Below are 22,801 nucleotides of genomic sequence, written 5' to 3'. Positions count from 1 at the left end.
ATAAATAAATAAATAAATCGTGGATTTCACAGGTTTAGTCATCATTAGTTGTCAAAGATTGTGAGAAAGGTGCAATGATTTAATTGAATATTGAACATCCCATCAGGCTTTTGTCAACATTATAAAAATTGTTGAAACAAAACCGAGAAACCAACTCAAATGGAAGATTAGTTCGCGAAACTCAACTTCGATGTTGCTTGAAGTTGTTGTTTGTTTTTCTGTCATACTTATGAATGACAGCCTGCTTATAAGATCGTTAAAAGAATCTATATACTTGACCAACGAACCAAATGGAGGATCCCTGTATAGCATTCATACAACGCAAGAGCCGATATTGCTACTACGGGGTCCTATATATTCATCATGGTGAAACACAGCCTAACATAATTACGCGCGTGTATTACGCAAGAATACTTTGAATAGACCAGGTGGCCAGAGTATCAGGTTACATTGTACCTCCATGAATAGTCAGAATGTTGATACAAAAACATCCCTGGACGCGCTCGTAGCCGCCATCTGAAAAGTCGGGGATTATGAGCATAATAGAGTTGTTCAAAGGCCGATTACAGACAGCCAGTTTTTCTGCACCGGTCCATCGAATACATTATAATGAGGTGCTTCGTATGTATTATGTAACCTTTTTTACGGACCCCAATGATTTAATGGTTGTTGGGAATCGAATGTGCAAGTTCTCATGTGGTTGTTACCAACATTTATCATAGCATTTATACTTCGACAATGACATACGCTGCAATAAAGCGAGAAACAAGACATATGGCAGAAGTTTTTTGTTCTTTTATATCTCTTTCTCTCATACGCTTAGCATTCACGGGAAATTGTATATAAAAATTACGATGCTTGATATTTTGATGCTTGCAGCATTTTCAAAGAAACCTTGGGATAACTAGACCGGTGGTGTAATGTGAAACATTTTCTTGAATAAAGAAACGATTCAATCAATATCTATATATATTTGTGTATATGTATATAATATATATATATATATATATATATATATATATATATATATAAATGTATATTTATGTTTCTTAATCTATGTATATGTATATATATATTTTGCCAAGATTACAAACCTATCGAGACGGAAATTGTTAATATACCGACCTATCCTGCAGCGACGATGTTTTTTTTTTTTATCTCCTGCTTACGACAATGTGTAAGCTCTACATATCATTTCAAAGCTTTCGGGGAATATCAGAAAGGACAAAGAATGTGTGTGTGTGTGTTTTTTTTTTTTTTTTTAAGAGAGGCAAAAATAGTAAAAATACTAATACACCATACTGATAATGTAACAATATGGAACATCTACAATGTACATTTATTATTACCTTTTGAGTGATCATCAACATCATCATCATCATCATCAACAAATGGTTCCCTTGATGTAATTATACAATAGCTTTTCTCTGTTGTTGTTAATTGTCATTATTACCATGATTATTTCTACACTGTTCAAGTTATCGAGTGATAAAGACACACATACAACCACACAATTTTTCTAATTTCTTTGCAAGGAGAGATACATGTACACACGGTGATGGTACTCCATATTCTTAGAAAGATTGCAAGTGATCTCTGCAATGTAGAAAATCGTCCATTTTTGGACAGGCATGAGTGTTTACATGTAATACGCAGTTGCACAGACTTGTAAGGGCTTTCATTGAACATTGTACAGTGTGTACATCGTATCGTCTTCTCGCGATCGCTTGCAGGCACACAGGCATGGGCACGGATCCACAGACATGGACACGCAGGCGCACACATAGTCATGAGCACACACTTACAAAGGGGATATTATTATTTACAATGCATGCACGCACGGCCTCCAATGGATTCGCACGCAGGATGCTAGTTCACTGCCTAGACTGCCTTCGTATACCGCCAATGAGGGCGTATGAGAGAGTGAAAAAAAGATAAGAGTCCCGTGTCGGGACTAGCAGGATGCTAGATTCGCACGGACTCGCACGGTAGCGTGCCAGCACCACGCACGGTACCTTGCCAACACCTCGCACGGTAGCGTGCCAGATGGTCCGCACTCGACGGTGGCACGCAGCCGCACGGAGGCGCACTGACTGGCACGCAGCCGCACGGAGGCGCACGAGGTCGCACGGGGTCGCACGGGGGCGTACAGAAGCGCACGCACCCGCACGAGGCCGTATGAAATGGCACGGAGCCGCACGCACTCGTGCGAAACCGCACGCAGCCGCACGAAGCAGCCCCGTGCGCAGTGCGTGCGGGAGTAACATAACTTAATGGTCTGACTGTACATATATATCATATCATATATATATATATGCACACACGACAGTGTTATAGCTTTTAGACATTAGATGAACAATTTTCAACTTTTTAAATAAGCCGTATGTAATAAAAAACCAACATGCCTTTGATGGACAACTATCAAATATAGACATTTTCTCAACAATGAAGGGTGAGAGGATGGCGGAGAGGGGTAACACCCATTTCACCTGCAAGGTCACATGAAAGCAAAAGATCGCCATATCAGATGGACAAGTTGAATGAATTTATTCACACCGATATATTTTCCTGTTGGGACCAGGGTAATATCATTTTGCTGAAATATATACCTGATTTTATTTGCTTGAGCTTAGACACTTTAAAAACAAATCAATGTACATGTACATGCATTGTGATTGAAATGGCCATTGTCATGGCCATAATGTCATTGGAATGAATATCTTTGTTACAATGATGACAATGGAGAATCAAGAAAATATCATGATCCGGCACACTGTTTATTTGTCCTTTCTGATTGCTCATCGTGAATAATCCAAATATAGAATTTTCATCATGTACTTGGAGTAAAATCCTTCGTAATGAAATATGGCCAAAATAAATTTTGTCTCTTATGGAAGCTAGTATCTCGAAGAATAACTACGTAATATTTACGAGTATCTAAAATTCCATCTCTCCACTTACAACGTCATTTATTCTCTTCAGATCATATCATGCGACAACATGATTTGAATCTCAGAGATTCATTAATACTAAATGGTTAAAACAAAAATGATCGATTAAAATATGACGTCATAACGACACCGACAGGAGAACTTATTCGAATGCGCAGTACGTCTAGACACAGTTGCCATTATTACTCTTAATACTATATGAATGATGTGTATAAAAGTAAACGAAACGGGATGAAAAAGAAACAGTTTGTGCTTTATATCATCGCTATATGTTATTTTCTATACGTAGGCCTATCAGCAATTCTTTTTCTTATTTAGAGTAAATTTCAAAAGAATGATAGAGCATAAATATGAGCTACTTACATAAATATGAGACACAACATATTTATCAGCTTGAAAAATCAATAGATGCAACTCATTAGAAGCTTTTGTTTGGATAAAATTTTAATGCTTTTTAAAAGATTCTAAATCTTTTATCGACAATAATACTCTCGAGGGGAAAGGAACTTTTTAACCCCGCTCATTCGATAGTACATTCTCAATCGTATCAACCAACAATGCATATAGCAATATGTATAAAGTTATAAAGTATAAAGGGATGTGTATAATTGCGTATTAATGACAGTTCAACCAAACAGGTGCAAAATAATTATATAATATTGACTGGCCTCGAGGGAGATACCAGAAAATATTGCCCAAACTGAAAGAATATTGCCCTCGTCTTCGACTCGGGCAATATTCTTTCAGTGATTCTTTCAGTGCGGGCAATATTTATCTGGTATCTCCCTCAAGGCCAGTCAATATCATAATTACCTATCCCCTAGGTAAATTAAGAAAATATGTGAATACGGCTATACACTATGATATTGATCAAGCCACATTTGACTACCTGTAGATCATCAACATGTCGAATAATTGAAAAATTGTTCATCAATGTATATCATTCAACTCCAACTTCAAAGATACATGTGTAGTTGTGACAGGCGAACTTCAAACAACTGAACGCTTTTGCACTTTATTTTTACTTCAGTCGTAAAACTGATGGTTACTCTGCAATTATTGAGCACAAATGGACTAGTCATTGTTTGACGCGTAGTGCTGCAGTAAGTGGTCGACCTTGTATGAGTTGATTTATCAGCGTTCTTCTGCGGTGTGTGTAACCGACACCCAGCGACGTCCTGGAATGTTTTCTTTTCGTGGTCGATCGGAATGTTAACATTCAAGGCAGGGAGGTGGGGAGAGAGATCCCACTCTTTCTCTTCCTACCTCCCTGTGTAAAGTGAATGGCGAAAACATGAAGATTGCACTGTTTGCAAACATTGTTTTGTGTACGGTACGGTGTGTGTAACCGACACGCAGCGACGTGGCGAAACGAATATTGACTGCTGACCTCTGACCCTGCAAAATAACAATTGCTGACCTTTAACCCTGCAAAATAACAACTGCAATTGCCTCCCAAAACTACCTCGTATATGTATAATAACCCCCTAACATACTTTTTGGCCTCTCAAAATTAATGTTTCATTTTTGGGGTTGTTTTTGTTGAAACAGTTGTAGTTCACAATCGTTACGGCGATAAAGAAATAGACAATCGTGTTATCACCACATGTTATCCCAACATGCTGGTCACAACATCCACCATTTGCTTGTTGAGGTATCATTGTTTATAGTATTAAGTAAAAACAAAAGCGTTGAGTTGATTAGGAAGTCTTGAATTTTCCAAACATGACCTTCTCAAGACCCATTGTCGGGGCTTCTACCACCAGAGAGAGTATGGCTGCCGAGACGTAAGAGAAGACGAGGTTGCCAACGTATGTGTAGCTCTGGAGGGGAACAAACATGTCGAGCAAAATATGGTGATACAGGGTGACGACTTCATTTTGCAATACAGAGGATCGAGGGGGCAGGGTGGTGGGAAGATTTGAAAGGAAATCGACTTATGAAGAATTTGCTTTACTTGATATGTTCTGCTGTCATTGTGTACTCACAATTAAGAAGAAACAGTGTATCTGGATTTTTCTTCTTATATTGTCTGCTTAAAACATTAGGGAACTGAATTCATCTATCAACCGAATAATTATACACATGATTATGTGTATGTGTATGTGTATGTGTATGTGTATGTGTGTTTGTGTCTGTGTGAATTATACACATTTGTTTCATTTATTACTTCTCGACTTCGAATAAATTGGACTGAAATTCAAACACGTTTTCATTTTAGTAAACATCTACCTAAATCCAATGACAGAGGCCATACACAATTAAGCCTAAACTGTCGGAAGAATTTCACTTTACGTAAGATAGTCTTCTCATTCTCATTAAACGAGCAAAGCTTTTCACAAATCAAAGGCATTGTCGCCAAGAAAGCAATGTCATCCGATGAGCTCAACACCCACGAGTCATACCGCCCATGAGTTTGACATTAATAGGGGAAAAAAGTCCATGAGTCACACAGATAATGAGTCAGACAGTCGAGGTCGTGGGCCTTGATTTCCCATTATAGTGTCGAGCTGGTGGACTGAAAACTCGTAAGCCTCTTTGACTTGAGGTCGAGCTCGTGAGTCTTGATCACTTCGTGTCCAGCTCGTAGGCCGTGTGACTCACGGGCTACTTGACTCATGGGCTGTCTTACACGTGGGCTGCATTAATGACTCGTGGGTGTCGAGCTTGTGACGAACAACCAAGAAAACAACATCATGCTGCATGCATTACACATCTTGAAGAGTGGTCTCTCTCTCTCTCTTTCATGGCTTGTGAATAAAATTATACATATCTATAATCGACGGTAGAAATCTATAATCTCTATACAGTGCACACCCTTTAAAACGAACACAGTTATATTGAAATTCCGGTTACAACGAAGCAAAAAACAAAAAAAAAAAAACGTTATTCACTCTATGTATTTTTAGTTTTTATTTGTTCGCTCATAACGAAATTTCGTTATAACGAAAAAAAAAAAATACCGGTCCTGAGGATTTCGTTATAACGGGAGTCCACTGTATCCTATTGGTGAGAAAGATGAAATTTGAGGCGTCTGAGGAACTCACCAGTGACATGTAGTTGAAATGGTAGAGGGTCTTATCAAAGACGACACCGCTGAAAATGATGACGGGATGGATCAGGTAAGCGCAGTATGACATTTTTGCCAGGGGCACCCAGAATCCCCACTCTAAGAATACGCCAATGAAACCTGGAAAGACAAAAACAGTTGCGAATCAGGTGGACTTTTGAGAATAGACCCTATGAACTGATACAATCGATTGAATAGACATTGAATTGAACTTGAACACAATGTGAACACATTGTGAACACACTGTTGAATCTCTTCACACTGTTGAATTCGAGCGTTTTAACAGTGTGGAAACATTGTGAATCATCAATTCACAATGTGACACAGAACATTACCATGTGAACACTCTGTTAAATCCCACCACAGAGTGAATTCATCTCTACAATGTTAAATTCGAGCGTTTTCACACAGTTGACTATGTGACCACAGTGTGGGAGAATGTGTTCTTTCTCGTAGGGATAATAAAAACAAAATTAGCCATTAGAATGAATTAAATAAACAAACTATAGTCCTACGCAGAGATACCTCAGATAGCTGCATATCAAGGGATATTTCAAAAGTTTCGGTTGAAAGTAACCCACTTCTATTTTATCATTTTCTTTGGTTTTTAAGCAGTTTTGATCACGTGCATCAAATCTACAAGACTGGAGTTAACTCGTTTTGCCACTAAACCCTTCCATAGTGTCAAGGAACTCACCTCCATATCCTGTCAAACAAGCGAAGATGATCCAGGCCACGCCCACACCCCACGAAACTCGGCTGAGTGTGAGGTAAAGAACCGACTCCCATTGCTCGATGTAACGGCTTGTACCACCCCAAACGCCGTAGATCACTCCAAACAGTGTTCCCAGTGCACAGAACCAGCCTAGACTGGCAACCAGCTGTTTAGGTATGTAAGAGTATAATAGCGATGTACTACTTACTACGAATGTAGTTTATTGAATCATAAGGAACAAGAAAAAAAATAAGGAATGAATATTAAATCAGGCCTATAGACTGGCATAAATTATGTGCATTGCATCCACGTGCAAGGAATGGTTGCAATGTGGATTCAAATAAAGGACGAAAAAAATGGAATTTGGGTCCGCTTCGACCAATGTTAAAACAAAAAGAAATATTCACTTTCCAGTCGAATTCACCATAATTATCATGTATCAGCTTAATATTATGGACTATTACAAGGGTTTTTTCCCCTTCCTTTAGTTCGTTTAAATCATGACTTGAGGAGGAAAGAACATGCAATGCAGTATTGCAAACTTGAAATATTGATGAATTGTAATGGGTCCTGTTGCATTAAAAAAAAAGCAAACGAGAAAATGGTACATGATGTATTGAATCATGATATCTTAAATTTCAAGAATCTATCATTCGTTGCGTTTGATTTTCACATATGTTTTTTGAGTATAACATGGTCGCCGAATTAATAGCTAAACATTAAAAGTCGATTTAAAAGTTTTGTCATGCAAATCAATTTAGACTGAAACAACAACAGCAACACACATTCTAATTTGATTTATTGGTTCTACATTATCGTTGTACATGCACACACAGTGTACACACGTTGTTCGTTCCATATTTTATATTCATATACATTATTGGTTGTTTCCACTTGCTTTGCAATGTGTAACAAAACGTAATAGCAATGGAATGGAAAAGTCAGAAGATTGCTTGTAGCCCTTATACACAATACATTTAGAATAAATAGAAAGAGGGATATGACATTAAAATTGTGATTTCCCATATTTAAAGTGTAAATGTAAACATAGAGGACAGTAAAAAACCTCGTGCATGGATTTAGTGAAGTATATAAATTAGACACGGTACTCCAGTGAAAGTCCGAGGAAAATAAAAAGACCCGTTCAATGCATTGTTCAATTGCATTGGGCGGCCAATCAATGAAAGAATTAGGAACTCTGCATTATTTGTGACTTCATTATACTATGACGATACATATAATAACACCCCCCCCCCCTCCCGCTAACAAATCGTCAGTTTTTACAGCGGCTGTCCATTCCTTTCATCTCTTACTGATAAATTAAACTTTCAAACTATTGAACTTGAAACTGCATCGAATAATCTAATGACATTTCGTTTCATTAAAGGTAACATGATATCTTTTGTCTGTGCCTTATCTCGATATCTCACTTTGTTTTTCCAAGGAATGAACGGAGTATGTCAAATCGGACAAATGAAAACATAAGCGTAAATCATTAATATCAATTAAGACGATAAAAGATGTTGAATACTTACAATGGGCATCTTCACTCTTTTGTTTCGCAGAGAAAACAAGATGTATCCTGTTACCATGCCAACAAGGTAGGTTGGGATGCGGGTGTACGGCTTAGCGTACGTCGTGTCCTTGCCTGGATTGTCACCGAGATTGTCGTTGTAAGGTCTGGCGTGAGAGTAAAAATGATTCATGTTCGACTAACAGTTAGAGAAGATGGTTGAAAAGTGCTCGAATTTTGAAATAAATCCCCTCACATATACAAACACTGCATGGTCCCACATGTTCATTGTTAATTTGGTAGTGTATAAGTATAAAGCTGTGGAAGAAAGGAATGTTCATAAAAGCTGAATAGTTTTGTGCCTATATTAAGTGAGTGGACGGTTCACCATTCCAATACTATTTTCCAACATACAATACAGTTTTCGAATTAATCAATCAATGAATAACTTGTCACCACGGTGATGTTTATTAATATACATCTCAGCAGTGAGAGTATGATTCTCAAGATTTGTATATGACGGATATAATATATATATAATATATATATATTATTAGTGGATTCGAACATCATAACGCAGATCAGTAAAGTTTCTAAAAGTGAGCTACAGCCGCAATGTTAAGCAATGTATATATCAATGAAGAAGATCAATTACAGGTAGAAATGCAAATACTCAGAATAGAATCTCTTCCGGGTTTTTTTTTTTTTTTTTCAAACATTGTTTGTGCATGTAAGTTCTGATGACATACCTTCACTGCGGCTTTGTACACCGATTGACTATGTATACAGAAGTTTGAATGACTTTTTTTTTAGTTTGCGTTACTGCAGCTATGCAAAAATCTACAATGTCTTACTATTATTGATCAGTTGCCTAAGATTGTACCGGATTGCAACTGATTGACAAATGGATTATCACTTCATATTATTATTCATGAATATGAATAATTATACTGGAGTTCAAATTAAAATCGAGGGCTGCCCTGCGATATCTAGAACTATGGAAAACATTTCACGATTCTCAAAATGCTCTATACTGATGTAGATTTATTTTTGGCATCATTGCTGAAACTCTGGTATCACCAAACCGTCATGAATAGAAATGAAGTAAAGAGATGCTAGAAGATCGAGATGCTAGTAGACACGTCGGTTATACAATTATGTTAATCGAATTTAAGTCTCAAATTTTACCCCGAGGCCTCGATCCATGTCAAGCTGCTGCTTATGATCGCGGTCTCCTGCTTTTCCATTACTATAATAGATAAAAATGCTTCATTTTGAAATTAATGTTTTCAAATTTCCCTTTTTTATTTTTTCTAAAATTCGTTTATTGTAACGACATGACATATTCTAAATGAATGACCAATCATTATCTAAATAATTAACAACTGTTAATTCCACGATTCCCTTCTGAATATTTTTGTGAGTAATATTATGCTACACGTCTCATACATTGAATACTGTCATGTTCACAATGTATGCATAATAATCAGTACTTTGAATTAAGACAGTATGATGACTTATACGTCGTGTAATGTTAATTTGTTAATATATTATGTATTCTTTTGTTATGTGTGACTTGGAAAAAGGCAGAAATAAAACCAAACCAAACTAAATCTCACGCTGTCGCTTTCACGCAGTAACAACACTTACGGTTGAGTGCCATAAGGGTTGTAAGTGTATCCATAGTACCACGTCAGTGCAGCCAATGACGATAGAGAGACTACCATTAGAGAGGTGATCAGTGCAAGACCGGCCTTCCTACTCCTGTAACAACAACAACAACAACAACAACAACAAAAAAGAAATTACCAAATAGAAAAAGTACAGAAGGCATAGCACCTACACCAAAAAGACGAAATAATTCCCCTTCTCTGAACATCTTGGGTATGAGATATCGCCGTCTTGCTTTCTTGGATCGGAGAAGTTGGGAAGATGAGATCCCGGATCTCGTTTTCTCGTATCGTGGGATGAGGGTAGACGAGAAGACGAAATCACATGACTTGTCTTTACGCCTTTTCGAACTCATACTCCCATTGCTCCTCTTTTCGTCTCCTTGGTCCGAGAAGTCAAGAAGACAAGTTCTCACTATTCGCCTTTGGACCCCTTGGTCCGATAAGTCAAGAAGACGAGTTATCACTACTCGCCTTTTGACTCCTTGGTCAGGGAAGTCAAGAAGACGAGATATCACTACTCGCCTTTTTGACTTCTTGGTCCGAGAAGTCAAGAATACGAGATCTCACTACTCGCCTTTTTGACTCCTTGGTCCAAGAAATCAAGAAGACGAGATCTCTCTACCTCGCCTTTTTGATCCCTCGGTCCGATAAGTCAAGAAGACGAGATATCACTACTTGCCTTTTGACTCCTTGGTCAGGGAAGTCAAGAAGACGAGATATCACTACTCGCCTTTTTGACTTCTTGGTCCGAGAAGTCAAGAATACGAGATCTCACTACTCGTCTTTTTGACTCCTTGGTCCAAGAAGTTAAGAAGAGAAGATCTCTCTACCTCGCCTTTTTGATCCCTCGGTCCGAGAAGTCAAGAAGACGAGATATCACTACTCGACTTTTCGCCTTCCCAGGTTCCCTTGTAACAGAAGTGCGTTCCTTCATCACAGTCACTAAAGGACAGGAAGCGTTAATCGTACTTTGCTCGGGTATTCTATGTACGTTTACACAGAACCACACGTGTGTTACTTTTTACTAGCAAGTAATAGGAAAAGAATAACACTTCAAGTAGTTTCGTATTAACTTGGATTCGTGCACACACACACACATTCACACACACACACACACACACACACACACACACACACACATTAATTTTTACTGATGCTTCAAAGCCAGAAGTGTGGGATTTCGGTAGGAAATACTTATTTGTAATATTCTACTTTCTATACACGCACGGACCATGCTATACGCCATCATAAGCGAGGTATTGCGTATCAAATAAAAACATAATGGCATGTGTGGGACTTGGGGGGGGGGGAGGGTGTTTATCTTGGACTCACTTGTACAAGATGACGAGAATGATCGGGCTGATGACGAAGAACTGCATATCATTGGCCAGGTACCAACTCCATCCCATGCACTTTAGTCACCAAGGCATGGCGAAACAAGAGAAGCAAAACAAAGCATAAAAACAAAACATCGGATTGACCCTTTGGGGAAGTAATAACGTCGGAATATACTTTGGTCTAAAATGACTGCAATACAGTCTTCCTCGAGAAAGTAAACAAAATTGAAAGTACACTTTAGCCAAATTTCAAACGAATGTATAGTAACATTCGAAACAAAGTCGACCAAAATAAAGAAATCAGCAAGTAAACAAACATAAAAGGGTTGGACCTTTCCTTTTTCTAAGAATTTGATATCGTAGTACCAGCGTCGTAAATCAGAAGCCCGAGCCGCTTTTTATGGTCTGTACTTTATCAATCGTCATCAAACACCAGGACGATCAAGAGCTTATAGAATTGTTCAATCTCAAAGCTCGAAATTCCATTATTTCACACCTTTCTTAATCACTTTATTTTTAACCGATTTGATCAAATTTTCACTGTTGTGCCGATAAAACCTTGCTCTTTCTTCCACACTAACGTCTAATCGTTCCGGGATTCCCCCTTATCATTGTAGGCTAAAACTTACAGCTGTTTCCAGATTGTATGGCCAAGGATAAAAGTTATTAATGTAGAGCGGGTGGGTCCACCACACGTTGACGCAGGCGTTTCTATTATAGTCGTGAAAGCCCTGGTTGCGGGGCCCTTCGGCGAAGTGGGGCATTAGAAGCACCCAAATGCCCATGGCAGCCATGTAAACAGGGGTCAGGCGCCACCAACGGTGGAAATAGAAGACGCCCCAGCTGAAGGCGCTCTGTAGTTTCTTACTGTCGATCGCTTTCAACGTGAAGTAGGACACGAGGAACCCACTGCATAATGCCCATGTTAGAGGGAAACAAAAATCCAGTTTAAAGTTTTTATTACGCAAATGCACTTCATAAAAAAAAAAATATATATATATATTGATTATATATAATAGTAGTCTATTAAAGCTTAACCTGGTCTCGACATCATTATTCTTTTTTTTTTTGTTTGTTTGTTTGTTTCAAAGCACGACCTTCGGTTTCATTCAATAACATTCCATTCATTGTCGGATACTTACCCAACACTTTTCTGCCAGGTTGTTCAAAACCTATTCAGTTCTCTTCTATTCCTGGCACTACCTATTTGCAATTGTTTAAAGACCATCGGCGAGGTGGTGACGAACAAGAAGATGGACTGATTGCTGTTCCTTCTCATCACCTGAGGTATATTGGTCTTAATTCGATGCTTCTTCTGTCTTTTCTTTTCTGCAATCGATTGGCTGGCTGAATCTTTAAAGTCCCCTTTCAATTACTGACAACATTTTCATAGTTATTATTGGGACAAATTCTTTGGAGTCGTTGCATGTGGAAGACTGGAATATTGCTGCAACTGAGAATATGTTCGTAAAATGTCTACTATTCATTTTTCAACAATTTTCGATGACACATTTAGTTACAACATTGAAATAATATAATATATTTGTTCACAAGACATGTAATAACGAAATTCATGTTAAACAAAGACAGAAAAATAGATAGAAATATGGGTAGGTATATAGATACATTGATGAAGATAGATATAGGACCATGATATACATTTTCACTAACTAAGACAGTCTAAAATAATTATATTCAAAGACCCCATAAAGATATAGTTGTGTCACGAGTTTTTTTTTTCTTTTTTTTAAGTTGCCTCTTCAGCTAAGCTAACAATCACCCTGCAATAAACAGACATTGAACCCAAGCTTAAAGTTAGCACGAGATCAAAGGATTCCGCTATAAAGACGTACAAGATTCAAGAAAAGTTATTGAACTAAAAAAAACAACAAAAAAAAAAAAACAAGCTGCATACCTCAAAACGAAAAACGTGTCCACGGAGAAAGTTGCGTTCACAATTGCCAAAAATCCGAAGCTGTATGTGATCTCGTATGTCTGGAGAGGGTTCGCTTTTCGTAGAATAAAAAAGAAAATAAATGCGATGTCCCATAATACTCTCTATGCCATTTCACTTAGTATCACAGATATGATTTGTGAGTTTGTAGTGAACCCTAGTGAAAAGAACACAGTGTCCCACAGTGTGTTCCAGTGTGTTCACATAGACTGGACTATGTGAAAACGCTCGAATTTAACAGTGTGAAAAAGATTTCACACTGTATTGTGGTTTCACAGTTTTCACATAGTAATGTTTAGTTTCACACTAAGAATCGATGACTCACATTGTGTTCACACTCTTAAATGCTCGAATTTAACAATGTGAAGAGATTTCACACTAGGTTCATTCTGTGTTCACACTGTCGCTTCTCACACTGTGTGACACTGTGTGTTTTTCCTGCAGCACTGTCTCAAATTCCCCTGACAGTAGAATCAATTGAAATAGAATGAATTGGGAATATGACAGCATGCCGTGGTGTGTTGACACGTATGGGAAGAAGTATTTTGCTTTGCTGTCCTAAAGCTGATTTAAATCTGCTTTGTGATATCCCGGATGTACAGTCTTACACATACACATTTGTATTGTCATTTTGTTCTCTCCTTGCATGCAAAATGATACCTTGTAGGCCTACCCTGCAGCAGCAGCAGCAGCAGGCTTCCAGTATAGAGCGTATTATACAACACCTCAGAATGATGTCGAATTGTGATTGGCCAAGAACATGTCACATGACATTCAATAGAAAATACCTACCAAACTCATTGAGAGTGACAGCCATACAATAGGCCCCTGGCATGGGCCTATTGCACGGCTCGAAGGTACTATAGCACGGCTTCGTGTGGGGCTACTAATGCATGGCCGCTCACAGAGTTCTGTGGCTCACAGCAGCAAAGCGCCAGCAAACTACATTGTACGTGCTGGCCGGCTGCGCTGCGATGCGCGCGCTGCCGGTAAACAGACCAGTCGCGGCGGAGTACTGCAACGTTAACGTGTACGCGCAGCTACTTTACCTAGCTAGTTGCATGTATTGCGGCCTACCTACTGCTGTGTTTTTAGTTTTGACTCTGATCTGCTACGTGGACCACAGTGATCCCAAAATCAAGACTTCATTTCAAGTTGAGAAACCGTAATTTGATTATTTTTCTGTGTTTTTATACAAAATCATTTTCGGAAATACAGAAAGTCTAGACCTACTACTAGATCTACCGACATCTCAGGTAGGCTTAACAGTAAGGCCTAACTCGATCTAACGTTAGCGTAGAATGGGTATAGACCCTGCGGAGTTTGTGATTCCTGTGACTGTGTGGTCGAATCATGACGAGTGTTTGAAAGCAGTACACAGGGTGGTTTACAATTCTCGGCCTAATTGTTACATTTATTTTTGGGCCTTCCTGAGTTAGCTGTCACTAATTTAGTACTGTGATTGTGGACAAGGTGTTGTATAAAACGAATAATTTATGATTCTGTTCGTGCATTGGGGCACGTAATACCGCACTCGGCGCGAGATTCGCCACTGGTCTATTCAACGCGGCGCGACGCGGCCTTGTTGAATAGACCAGTGGCTTATCTCGCGCCTCGTGCGATATTCGTGCCCTATGCACTCACAACTCATAAATTATTCGTATATTATTGCACCGGTTATTGCCATCATTAATATCAAGTTCGTTCATTTTTATTCTGCTTCTCAAATCAAATCAAACAAAATTACATGGGTGTGACAATATTTTAAACAAAACACAACTAAATGACAAAGGAACAATGCAAAAGTGCAGTTTATGCTTTATACATGCATAACAAAATTATTGTACAGCATTTATGGTTCCATATGAATACAGAAAAGGCAGTATATTGAAGCAGGAGACCGTCAGCATTTAAGCATGGCTTGACTGGACTGATGGCCTCATTGGAAATGCAACGAAGGTTTCCCTTTTTATTTTGAATGTAGCTTGTGTTTGCCTCATTGGGAACGTACGCGCGCTGAGGTTTGCCTGCACGTAAAGAAACTGAAAGGAAACAAATTTTACGTTCAAGAAAGACGGAAAATGAGTCAATTGAAATGCTCACCGAGGTATCCGAAGTAGAACTGGCAGGAATGCCCGAGTATGACCCACCACATGCTCAAGACCCGAATACCGTTCAGGGCCGCCAGTGTGCTGGAGGATTTCTTGGCACTGAGCATCTTGGGAAGGTTTGTTAACGCAGAGAAGGACATCAGAATTCCATCAAGTATAGCTTGATTGGTAGAGAAGAAGAAGAAAAGAAGACGGTCAAGCTGTTTAAAGGGATAGTATAGTATTGGTGGAGATGAGAATTGGGCTGATAACTTTTTGCAAGATACCAAGAAACCACTTATGAAATAATACAGAGCATATTGTTTTACGAGGAATTCAAAGTTTGATGAAAATCGGTGTCGGAATGGCTGAGACATCCAAAAACAAAGTAAAAACAAAACGATCCTATCAAAAGGTTGATCCCACCTTGTATTGGAATTGCTCTGCTTTGGATATCTCAGTCATTTCAAAACCATTTTTCATCAAATAAACGTTGAATCCCACTTGGAATTACATGTTCTTTCATATTTCATGAGAGGTTTCTCATTTTTTTTTCACCAAAAATGTTAGAAACCTGACGCTAGGTCTCAACGACAACTATACGTTCCCTTTACGATCTCACTTCTAATATGGAATTCCAACGTCATGGCTCTTGTTTGCAAACCGGTATCTCTGACGCTTACCGAACTTTGTAAACATCGGGGTTTGAGTGGAATCACTGGGCCATATCATGTGTCAAAGTATAGTATGCCCGTCTGATATGATACTTTGAACCGGAAGTGCTTCCCTTATACATTTCACCTCAGTGCCCTGTTCTCGTCACTTCAAACTTCAGACAGTCTCCGACAAAATGTTACATCGTTTCCCCCGACTTTAAATGGTTCGCAATGTTTTTAGACACAATGGGCATACTTCTGTTTTAGACAATCTCATCTTCCTCATCTAGATCATTCTTCTGCCAAAGTCCATAGCACTATTTTTGCTAAGGACAATTACTCAGTACTACAAACAAACTTTCAACTTTCAACAGCATGGAATCAGAAGTAGGAGTTCGGCGGTTTTCTTCAAATATAATTATGTATCATTTTCGGAAATTGCATTTTCGCTGAATTAAGTGCACGATTCGACATTTTGTAGCGGCAATTATATTCTGGAAATATTTTTAAAAGTTTTCAAAGGTTATCCAAAGTACAGTGCTTTCTACATTTTCTGTTCCCATATTTTTTTTTTCTAGGAATGCGCACAAAAACATTTTCAGCCTGCCGTCAGATTTTCATTTAAAGTGAAGTTATTGTGAATAAATGTAAATAATATGAACTCAGTACCATTCTATATAAACTTTAAATGTATTGCTTTCTTTTAATTAGTGTTCATTTCAATGTATAGAAATCACTGTTTTACTTTGGACATTGTTGTTGTTGTTGTTGTTGTTGTTGTTGTTGTTATTCAGTCCGGATCATTTATCTTGTGAAATACAAATATTTACTCTTGAATAGATTTCCAACACAGATAGAAATGTAATGTTTATCCTAAAATTCAGCTCACCCCAACCAAGATTGACTTTGGGTTTTTCCTCCTGAACCTCTCCTCGTTCGGCGACCTCAAGGGATGCGGGTTTGTGAGGTAGGTTCTTTTCGTCGTTCTGAAAGCCTCCGTTCACCATCCCGCTATTTTTCACCTCGGCTGCGTGTTTGATTGTTTCCGGGTCATCAACCGACGAATCGACCATCTTTTTCTCGTCTATCGTCTCTTCGTAGATATTCTCCTCCGCTCCTTTCATCGGCGATCGGAGGACCTTGTTCTTGAGAACGCGCTTGTGAAAGAAGAGCTCGTAGGAAGAGCCGACCATTACTAAAGCTACCATAAACGCCATGATTGAGCTGTATGTACGAGAGAAGGTTCATAACATGACTCGATTATACATTTGTTCAGTTTTCCGATATGTGAACAGGGTCTAGGGCAATTACCTCCTGGGCAATTACCCAGGACCCTTCCCCTTCCCCTAACCCCAATCCTAATCCTGAACCTAATCCTAAACCTAACCCAAACTCTAACCCTAAACTTAACCCTAATCTTTACTTTAACCATCTAATTAAACCAGTATTTAGCCGGGAAGTAATTGCCCTCGGGGGGTATTTGCCCTGATACGATGTGAACATGATGTTACACTTTGTTGACTGGAAGAAGAATTTGTTGAGTTCAATAATTAATTATCGAATACATTTGATATTGATACGCGTATACAGCATGGTTTCCTAGTTAAAGTACAGTTCTCACTAGGGGTAATGTCATTGTCCTTATTACCCCAATATCAATGCACAAAAGTCTAGTCGAGGGGGCTCATGGGAGAAAACGTATTCTTTGTGTGTGCGAGACTTGATTCGAACTTAGCTTCTCCTTTTCAAGAGTCCAACTCGCCATCCATCATGCCACGGTATACCTCATAAGATAAGTTTCTAGATACCTATTGTATAATTATGTTCACCGCGGCGTTTCATCGATAGCTCATCCAAAACTTAACTGGGTTGTGATTACCACAGAGGACATGAAAACCAGCGTCTGGCAAACCGTTGGACAAGCGAGATCGATGGCAAAGTTTCGAAGTTTCTTCTCAAAGCCGATTTATTACTGCTAGATTTTTAAAAAATATTTTTATTGTTTAAAAAAAACAACAACAAATCATCATTTTCCGAAAATACCGGGTAGACTAAATGTTGTCTACATTAAGGCTTGATACGAGGCTTCTATACGAATTCCTCATTAATCTAATAAAGTACAGTGCACTCCCGTTATAAAGAACACGGTTATAACAAAGTTCCCGTTTAATACATCGAAGTGAAGTGAAAAAAAAAATCAGGCCCCAACATTATTCGCTCTATGTTTTTTATCGTTTATTTATTCGGTTATAACGAAAATTCAATATAACGACAGAAAACTGCAGGTCCCGAAGACTTCGTTATAACGGGAGTCCACTGTATACGGGACAAGGAGGCAGGTGTATTTGTGACTGTAATAGCATGCGAAATCAGACGGTGGGGGGCTTTTCTTACAGGAAAGCGATATCCCAGTCCCGCCAGGGCTGCGAATCAGGTGAGTTGCATTCGCTTACGACGAACATCGATTCGCTAGCTCCCAGCAAAAACCACCCTGCGATGATCAAACGAAAAGGAAAATTGAAACTCAACATCAACAGTACAGAAGTATAACACCAGCAAGATATATATGCTTATGTTTTTTTTTTTTTTTTTTAGTATCCCAATTTAAAGTAGTCAATAAGTCGCTTGGACTGTAGGAGATTTGCAATAGTTTCTCTGGAAAATAGAGAAATTTGATGTTGTAATTCCATACAAATCCTTTCTAATTCTCAGTTGGTTTGCTTTCTGATTTTTTTTTTCTCATTTTATCATGCTAGATTTCTTACACTTATAACATGGAGCATACACATCAATACAGCTCCTTTTGCAAAACTGTCTGTATTCATTGTAAACAACATAATATGAGAATCATAATATGGAATTGATTGAAAACTCATTCTAATCAATACAGACACAATGAATAGAGTTTGACTTGGATCGCTGCGACAATATATTTCAAGAAGTACGACATAAAAAAGCTATCAATCTATAATTTCACAAAAGAGGATTTGCCAAAAACCAAAAACGATGACAACTTTCAATACAGATATTTTGTACAATCATTATCATTTTTAGTTATCTGTCAAAAAAGGCAAGAGGAAAATGTTCCCTTTTGTACTTAAGTCAGTCCCTCTAACTCCGCAAAAACCAACTGTTTTTGTCAAGTCAACTGCAAGCGATGTAATATTATAATTATGGCGGTGTATGTACAGAAGTGATCTTATACTCACAGATGGCATAGACAGCCTGTATTTCGTATTGGGTACATGTACTCGGTGTGCATATACCCCACCCGGCCATCTGTGAAAACGACACAAAAATTGAACATGACAGTACATTCATTGATATACTTTATTTCAACCACTTGTGTTTTTAATCACAATGTATTATTACTTGAAGGCTCCTCAGTTATTGTGTAGTCTTTTTTTTCTACATGTTCTGTTTACTTTATTCTCTGTTATCAAAGGAAGTGAAATGTATTATGCTTTGTCGAAAAGTGAAATAAACTTTGAAATTGAAAAAAAAAAACTTAATCTTAATCATTATGGATTATACACAGACAGTTAAATTTCGGGGCTGATTATGTGACGATCATCATCAAAATCATGTCAGATTTGTGTTTCTTCTGTTCGGCTTTAATTATGTTTTCAACCGTTTTGATTTTCGCGGTATACATCACAAATCTTCACCATTGTCATCAATACAGCGATATCGTCGGTTTTCACTGTGTCAATTTAAGCGACGATTCAAATATTAAAACTTATACTTCTTCGCTCGTCCATGTTTGCCTATTCTGAGTAGTGTTGTCATACAGTCATAGTAGTCTTTGCAAAATATATCGCTGTAAAAAGTAGCTCCTCTTTGCGGATTCCCGAACCCTACCGTTGCCAACAAATTGCGCTAAATAAGTCAATGTAGATGTCTCTTAGTTATTTGGGGGTTAAAGTTAAAAAAAAGCTCGTCGTTCCTCCCCCACCTATCCCAGCGTTATAAAGAATAAACTGTTTCCTTATCTTTATCTACTTATCGATTCTTTGGTATGCGATTTGTCAAAGTATGACGCAATACCGTATTTCAGCAAATAGTTGCGGAAAACGTGTCAAGTTGCAATGACTAAGCTTTTATTTTTGTTTTCTATGCAAATAGCGTCACGTAATTACAGTCTGAAAAGTTATTTCTTATGCAAGTGATCAATATCTGTCAGCCGGCAGCCGGCAGCCTTTCATTATAATGCGGATTCATGCCGATTCAACGAATGTAAATAAATTGGAGATATACATCATCACACCAGTCTTGGTATAGTGTTAGGAAAATTGAATAAACTGTTCAAAGGCTTTGAAACTTTGTTCTGGTGCCAAAAGACATCGGATACACTCTCTAGAGAGTAAAATAATAGTATGTGTGTGTGTATGTGTGTGTGTATGTGTGTGTGCGTGTGTGTGGTCGGTTTCTAATCGCAACAAGGGAGGAGAGCATTTGCGATCTTCCACATTTCATTTGTTAGAGGGAGGCAAATTGAAGAATATTCAAATCCTCAAGAGAGGAGAGAGTTCATGAGTTTTCTTTTTTTAATTTGCCATAGATGTAATTATATGAGGAGTGTTCGCAATTGAAGAAATATTAGAAGAACAAATTTAGACTAAGAAAAAAGTTCTGCAATCATGTACAAACATGTTTGGAGTCACAATTTCCCTCTCAAGGTTTCATTTTGATTAAGGAAATGAAATGGACACGACATCTCATACAATAATTCAGTATGAATTGGAAATGAATTGATTTGAATTGAATGGAATTTAAATTGAATTGAATTGAAATAAATTTGTAGAATTTCTTATTTTCCATACCAAACTAGTCTTTATCAGAGACGTAATCTCTTACGCACTTAGTAATTTCCAATGAATAAAAAAAATCGTTTTGTGTCCTTGTTGATTTCGGGATGAAGAGTGAGGTCAAATTTCAAAAGAATAGAAGGTGTTTTTATTAAAATCACCCTAAAAGTGGAGAGCTTGATATATTCGCAACACAATGACTTTTGTCAAAATGGAAGTACACAATAAATTAAAATCCTTCCTGTCTTTTCGACTTTTGTCCCCACCCCCCCCCCCAAAAAAAAAGAACAGGGGGGGGGGGAGTGGATTACCTTATAATCTAAGGTCTGTACTTAAACATGGAAAGAATATCTTTGTTTTACAGATAGACTGTATGTTCACAAGATGGAAGTACCATCGCTAGCTCGGCGTGTACATACCGGCATGCCATAGATGTAACTGTAACAGTATTGGCCGTCGAAGGCGGGCACACCGGAAGTTTTGTTCTCCTTGTTCGATTCGCATAGCCACGAGTCCCCGTAGTCTTGGAAACCAAGTGTATACAAGCCCTTCTCTGAAGGCAGCTGGCCGCGAGACCTGTACACTAATGAGAGACAGAAAGAGGGTAGAACAGCAAAACACATAGGGATGATGGGGAAAGAGAGATGCATGGAAAGAGATAGATAGATAGATAGATAGATTATATAGATAGATAGATAGATACATACATACATACATACACACATACATAGATACATACATAGATAAATAGACGGATAGATCTAATTTATTGATTTCATATATTGATTCCTGTATCATGGATATACACATACATTGTTGGAGCCATACATTATAAAAATATTTTTCTTCATTGCCTCTACACTATATGTACAGCAGAAACTTATCAGCAATACAACCGTACAATGAATAATACAGTAGGGTACAGCTTAAGCGTGGCTTGTAGCGTGTAGATAGATCGATATAGATAGATAGATAGATAGATACATACATACATACATACATACATACATGCATACGTAAATACATAATAATTATGATATATAGATAGATAGATACATGGACAAATAGAGACAAAGAGACAGACAGACAGACAGACAGACACACACACACACACACACACAAAAGACAGAGAAGAAGAGAGAGATAGAGAGAGACAGAAAGGAATCGAGGGTGGGAGAGAAAGATAAACGTTTTTGTATTTTTTTTTTCTAAACTTGATTGAGGGCAACTGTATTCATCAAGCGAAATTCCTAAGATGGGATGCTCGGTTACCTTGCAAGATTCTCACAGACACATCATGATGTCGTGTTATTGTAGTTTTAATGAGAAAGATAACAACAATAACCATAGGAATAGCAAAACAAAAAAGAGAAAGAGAAAGCTGCACAGGTCAATCCTGCATTATGAAACAGATGAAAAATAAATATTTAGTGGAAAAATTAGCAAAGAAAATGGGATTCCATCGGGATTCGAACCCGAGACCTCCGGATGCTAGCCCCGTGCTCTACCGACTGAGCTATAGAAAGCCCTAGTTCCGTGTTCGTCCCAGAAACCCTAAATTCTCAATGCTCGGATGGCCAGAACCTATAGAAGTGTGTTTGTTTGTGACACACACGCACACACTTAACCCTGGCATATTCGAACCCGAAGGATAATTCAACTTGGTGATAAATGCGAGGAATCACCGAAGTGATGTAGCTTTTTGAGTATGTATCAAATGAAGACAGAATAAACTGACCAGAAAGAATAACATTTATTAGTGGAAAAATGAGCAAAGAAAATGGGATTCCATCGGGATTCGAACCCGAGACCTCCGGATGCCAGTCCAGTGCTCTACCGACTGAGCTATAGAAAGCCCTAGCTCAGTGTTCGTCCCAGAAACCCTAACGTCTCAATGCTCGGATGTTCAGAAGCTATATATAAAAAAAATAAATAATACACAGGGGCAGATCGATGTCGGGTGCATGAGGAAGGAACTTACTTCGTCTGGCGTAGGGGACATCATTTCGTATGTCACTCAAGTACTGCAGGTTG

At 38.3% G+C, this 22,801-nt stretch overlaps 1 protein-coding gene across 1 annotated transcript; it reads right to left on the bottom strand.

The window, feature by feature from the left end:
- Positions 1 to 4,619: 4,619 nt before the first annotated feature.
- Positions 4,620 to 22,801, bottom strand: LOC140239704 (nose resistant to fluoxetine protein 6-like). Its single transcript, XM_072319528.1, has 14 exons — positions 22,749 to 22,801; positions 21,187 to 21,350; positions 19,169 to 19,238; positions 18,354 to 18,450; positions 16,849 to 17,183; positions 15,317 to 15,484; positions 13,175 to 13,268; positions 11,889 to 12,168; positions 11,255 to 11,334; positions 9,900 to 10,013; positions 8,272 to 8,416; positions 6,719 to 6,902; positions 5,999 to 6,141; positions 4,620 to 4,774 (listed from the first exon to the last, which is right to left on the bottom strand). Coding segments are annotated over exons 1-14 (1,998 nt in total). The 5' UTR covers positions 22,750 to 22,801; the 3' UTR covers positions 4,620 to 4,651.

The sequence above is a fragment of the Diadema setosum genome, chromosome 16 (assembly GCF_964275005.1).
Source record: "Diadema setosum chromosome 16, eeDiaSeto1, whole genome shotgun sequence".
NCBI lineage: Eukaryota > Metazoa > Echinodermata > Echinoidea > Diadematoida > Diadematidae > Diadema > Diadema setosum.
The sequence above is the reverse complement of the archived record's forward strand: the minus strand, read 5'-3'. Positions and strand labels throughout refer to the sequence as shown.

What these genes read in the sequence shown, in the direction of transcription:
- LOC140239704 (XM_072319528.1), bottom strand. An exon ending in CAAAGTCAATCTTGGTTGGG is followed by an intron (nt 15,485 to 16,848) that starts GTGAGCTGAATT and finishes CTACCAATCAAG; the next exon opens with CTATACTTGATGGAATTCTG. An exon ending in TTGTTTGACAGGATATGGAG is followed by an intron (nt 6,142 to 6,718) that starts GTGAGTTCCTTG and finishes TTGTCTTTCCAG; the next exon opens with GTTTCATTGGCGTATTCTTA.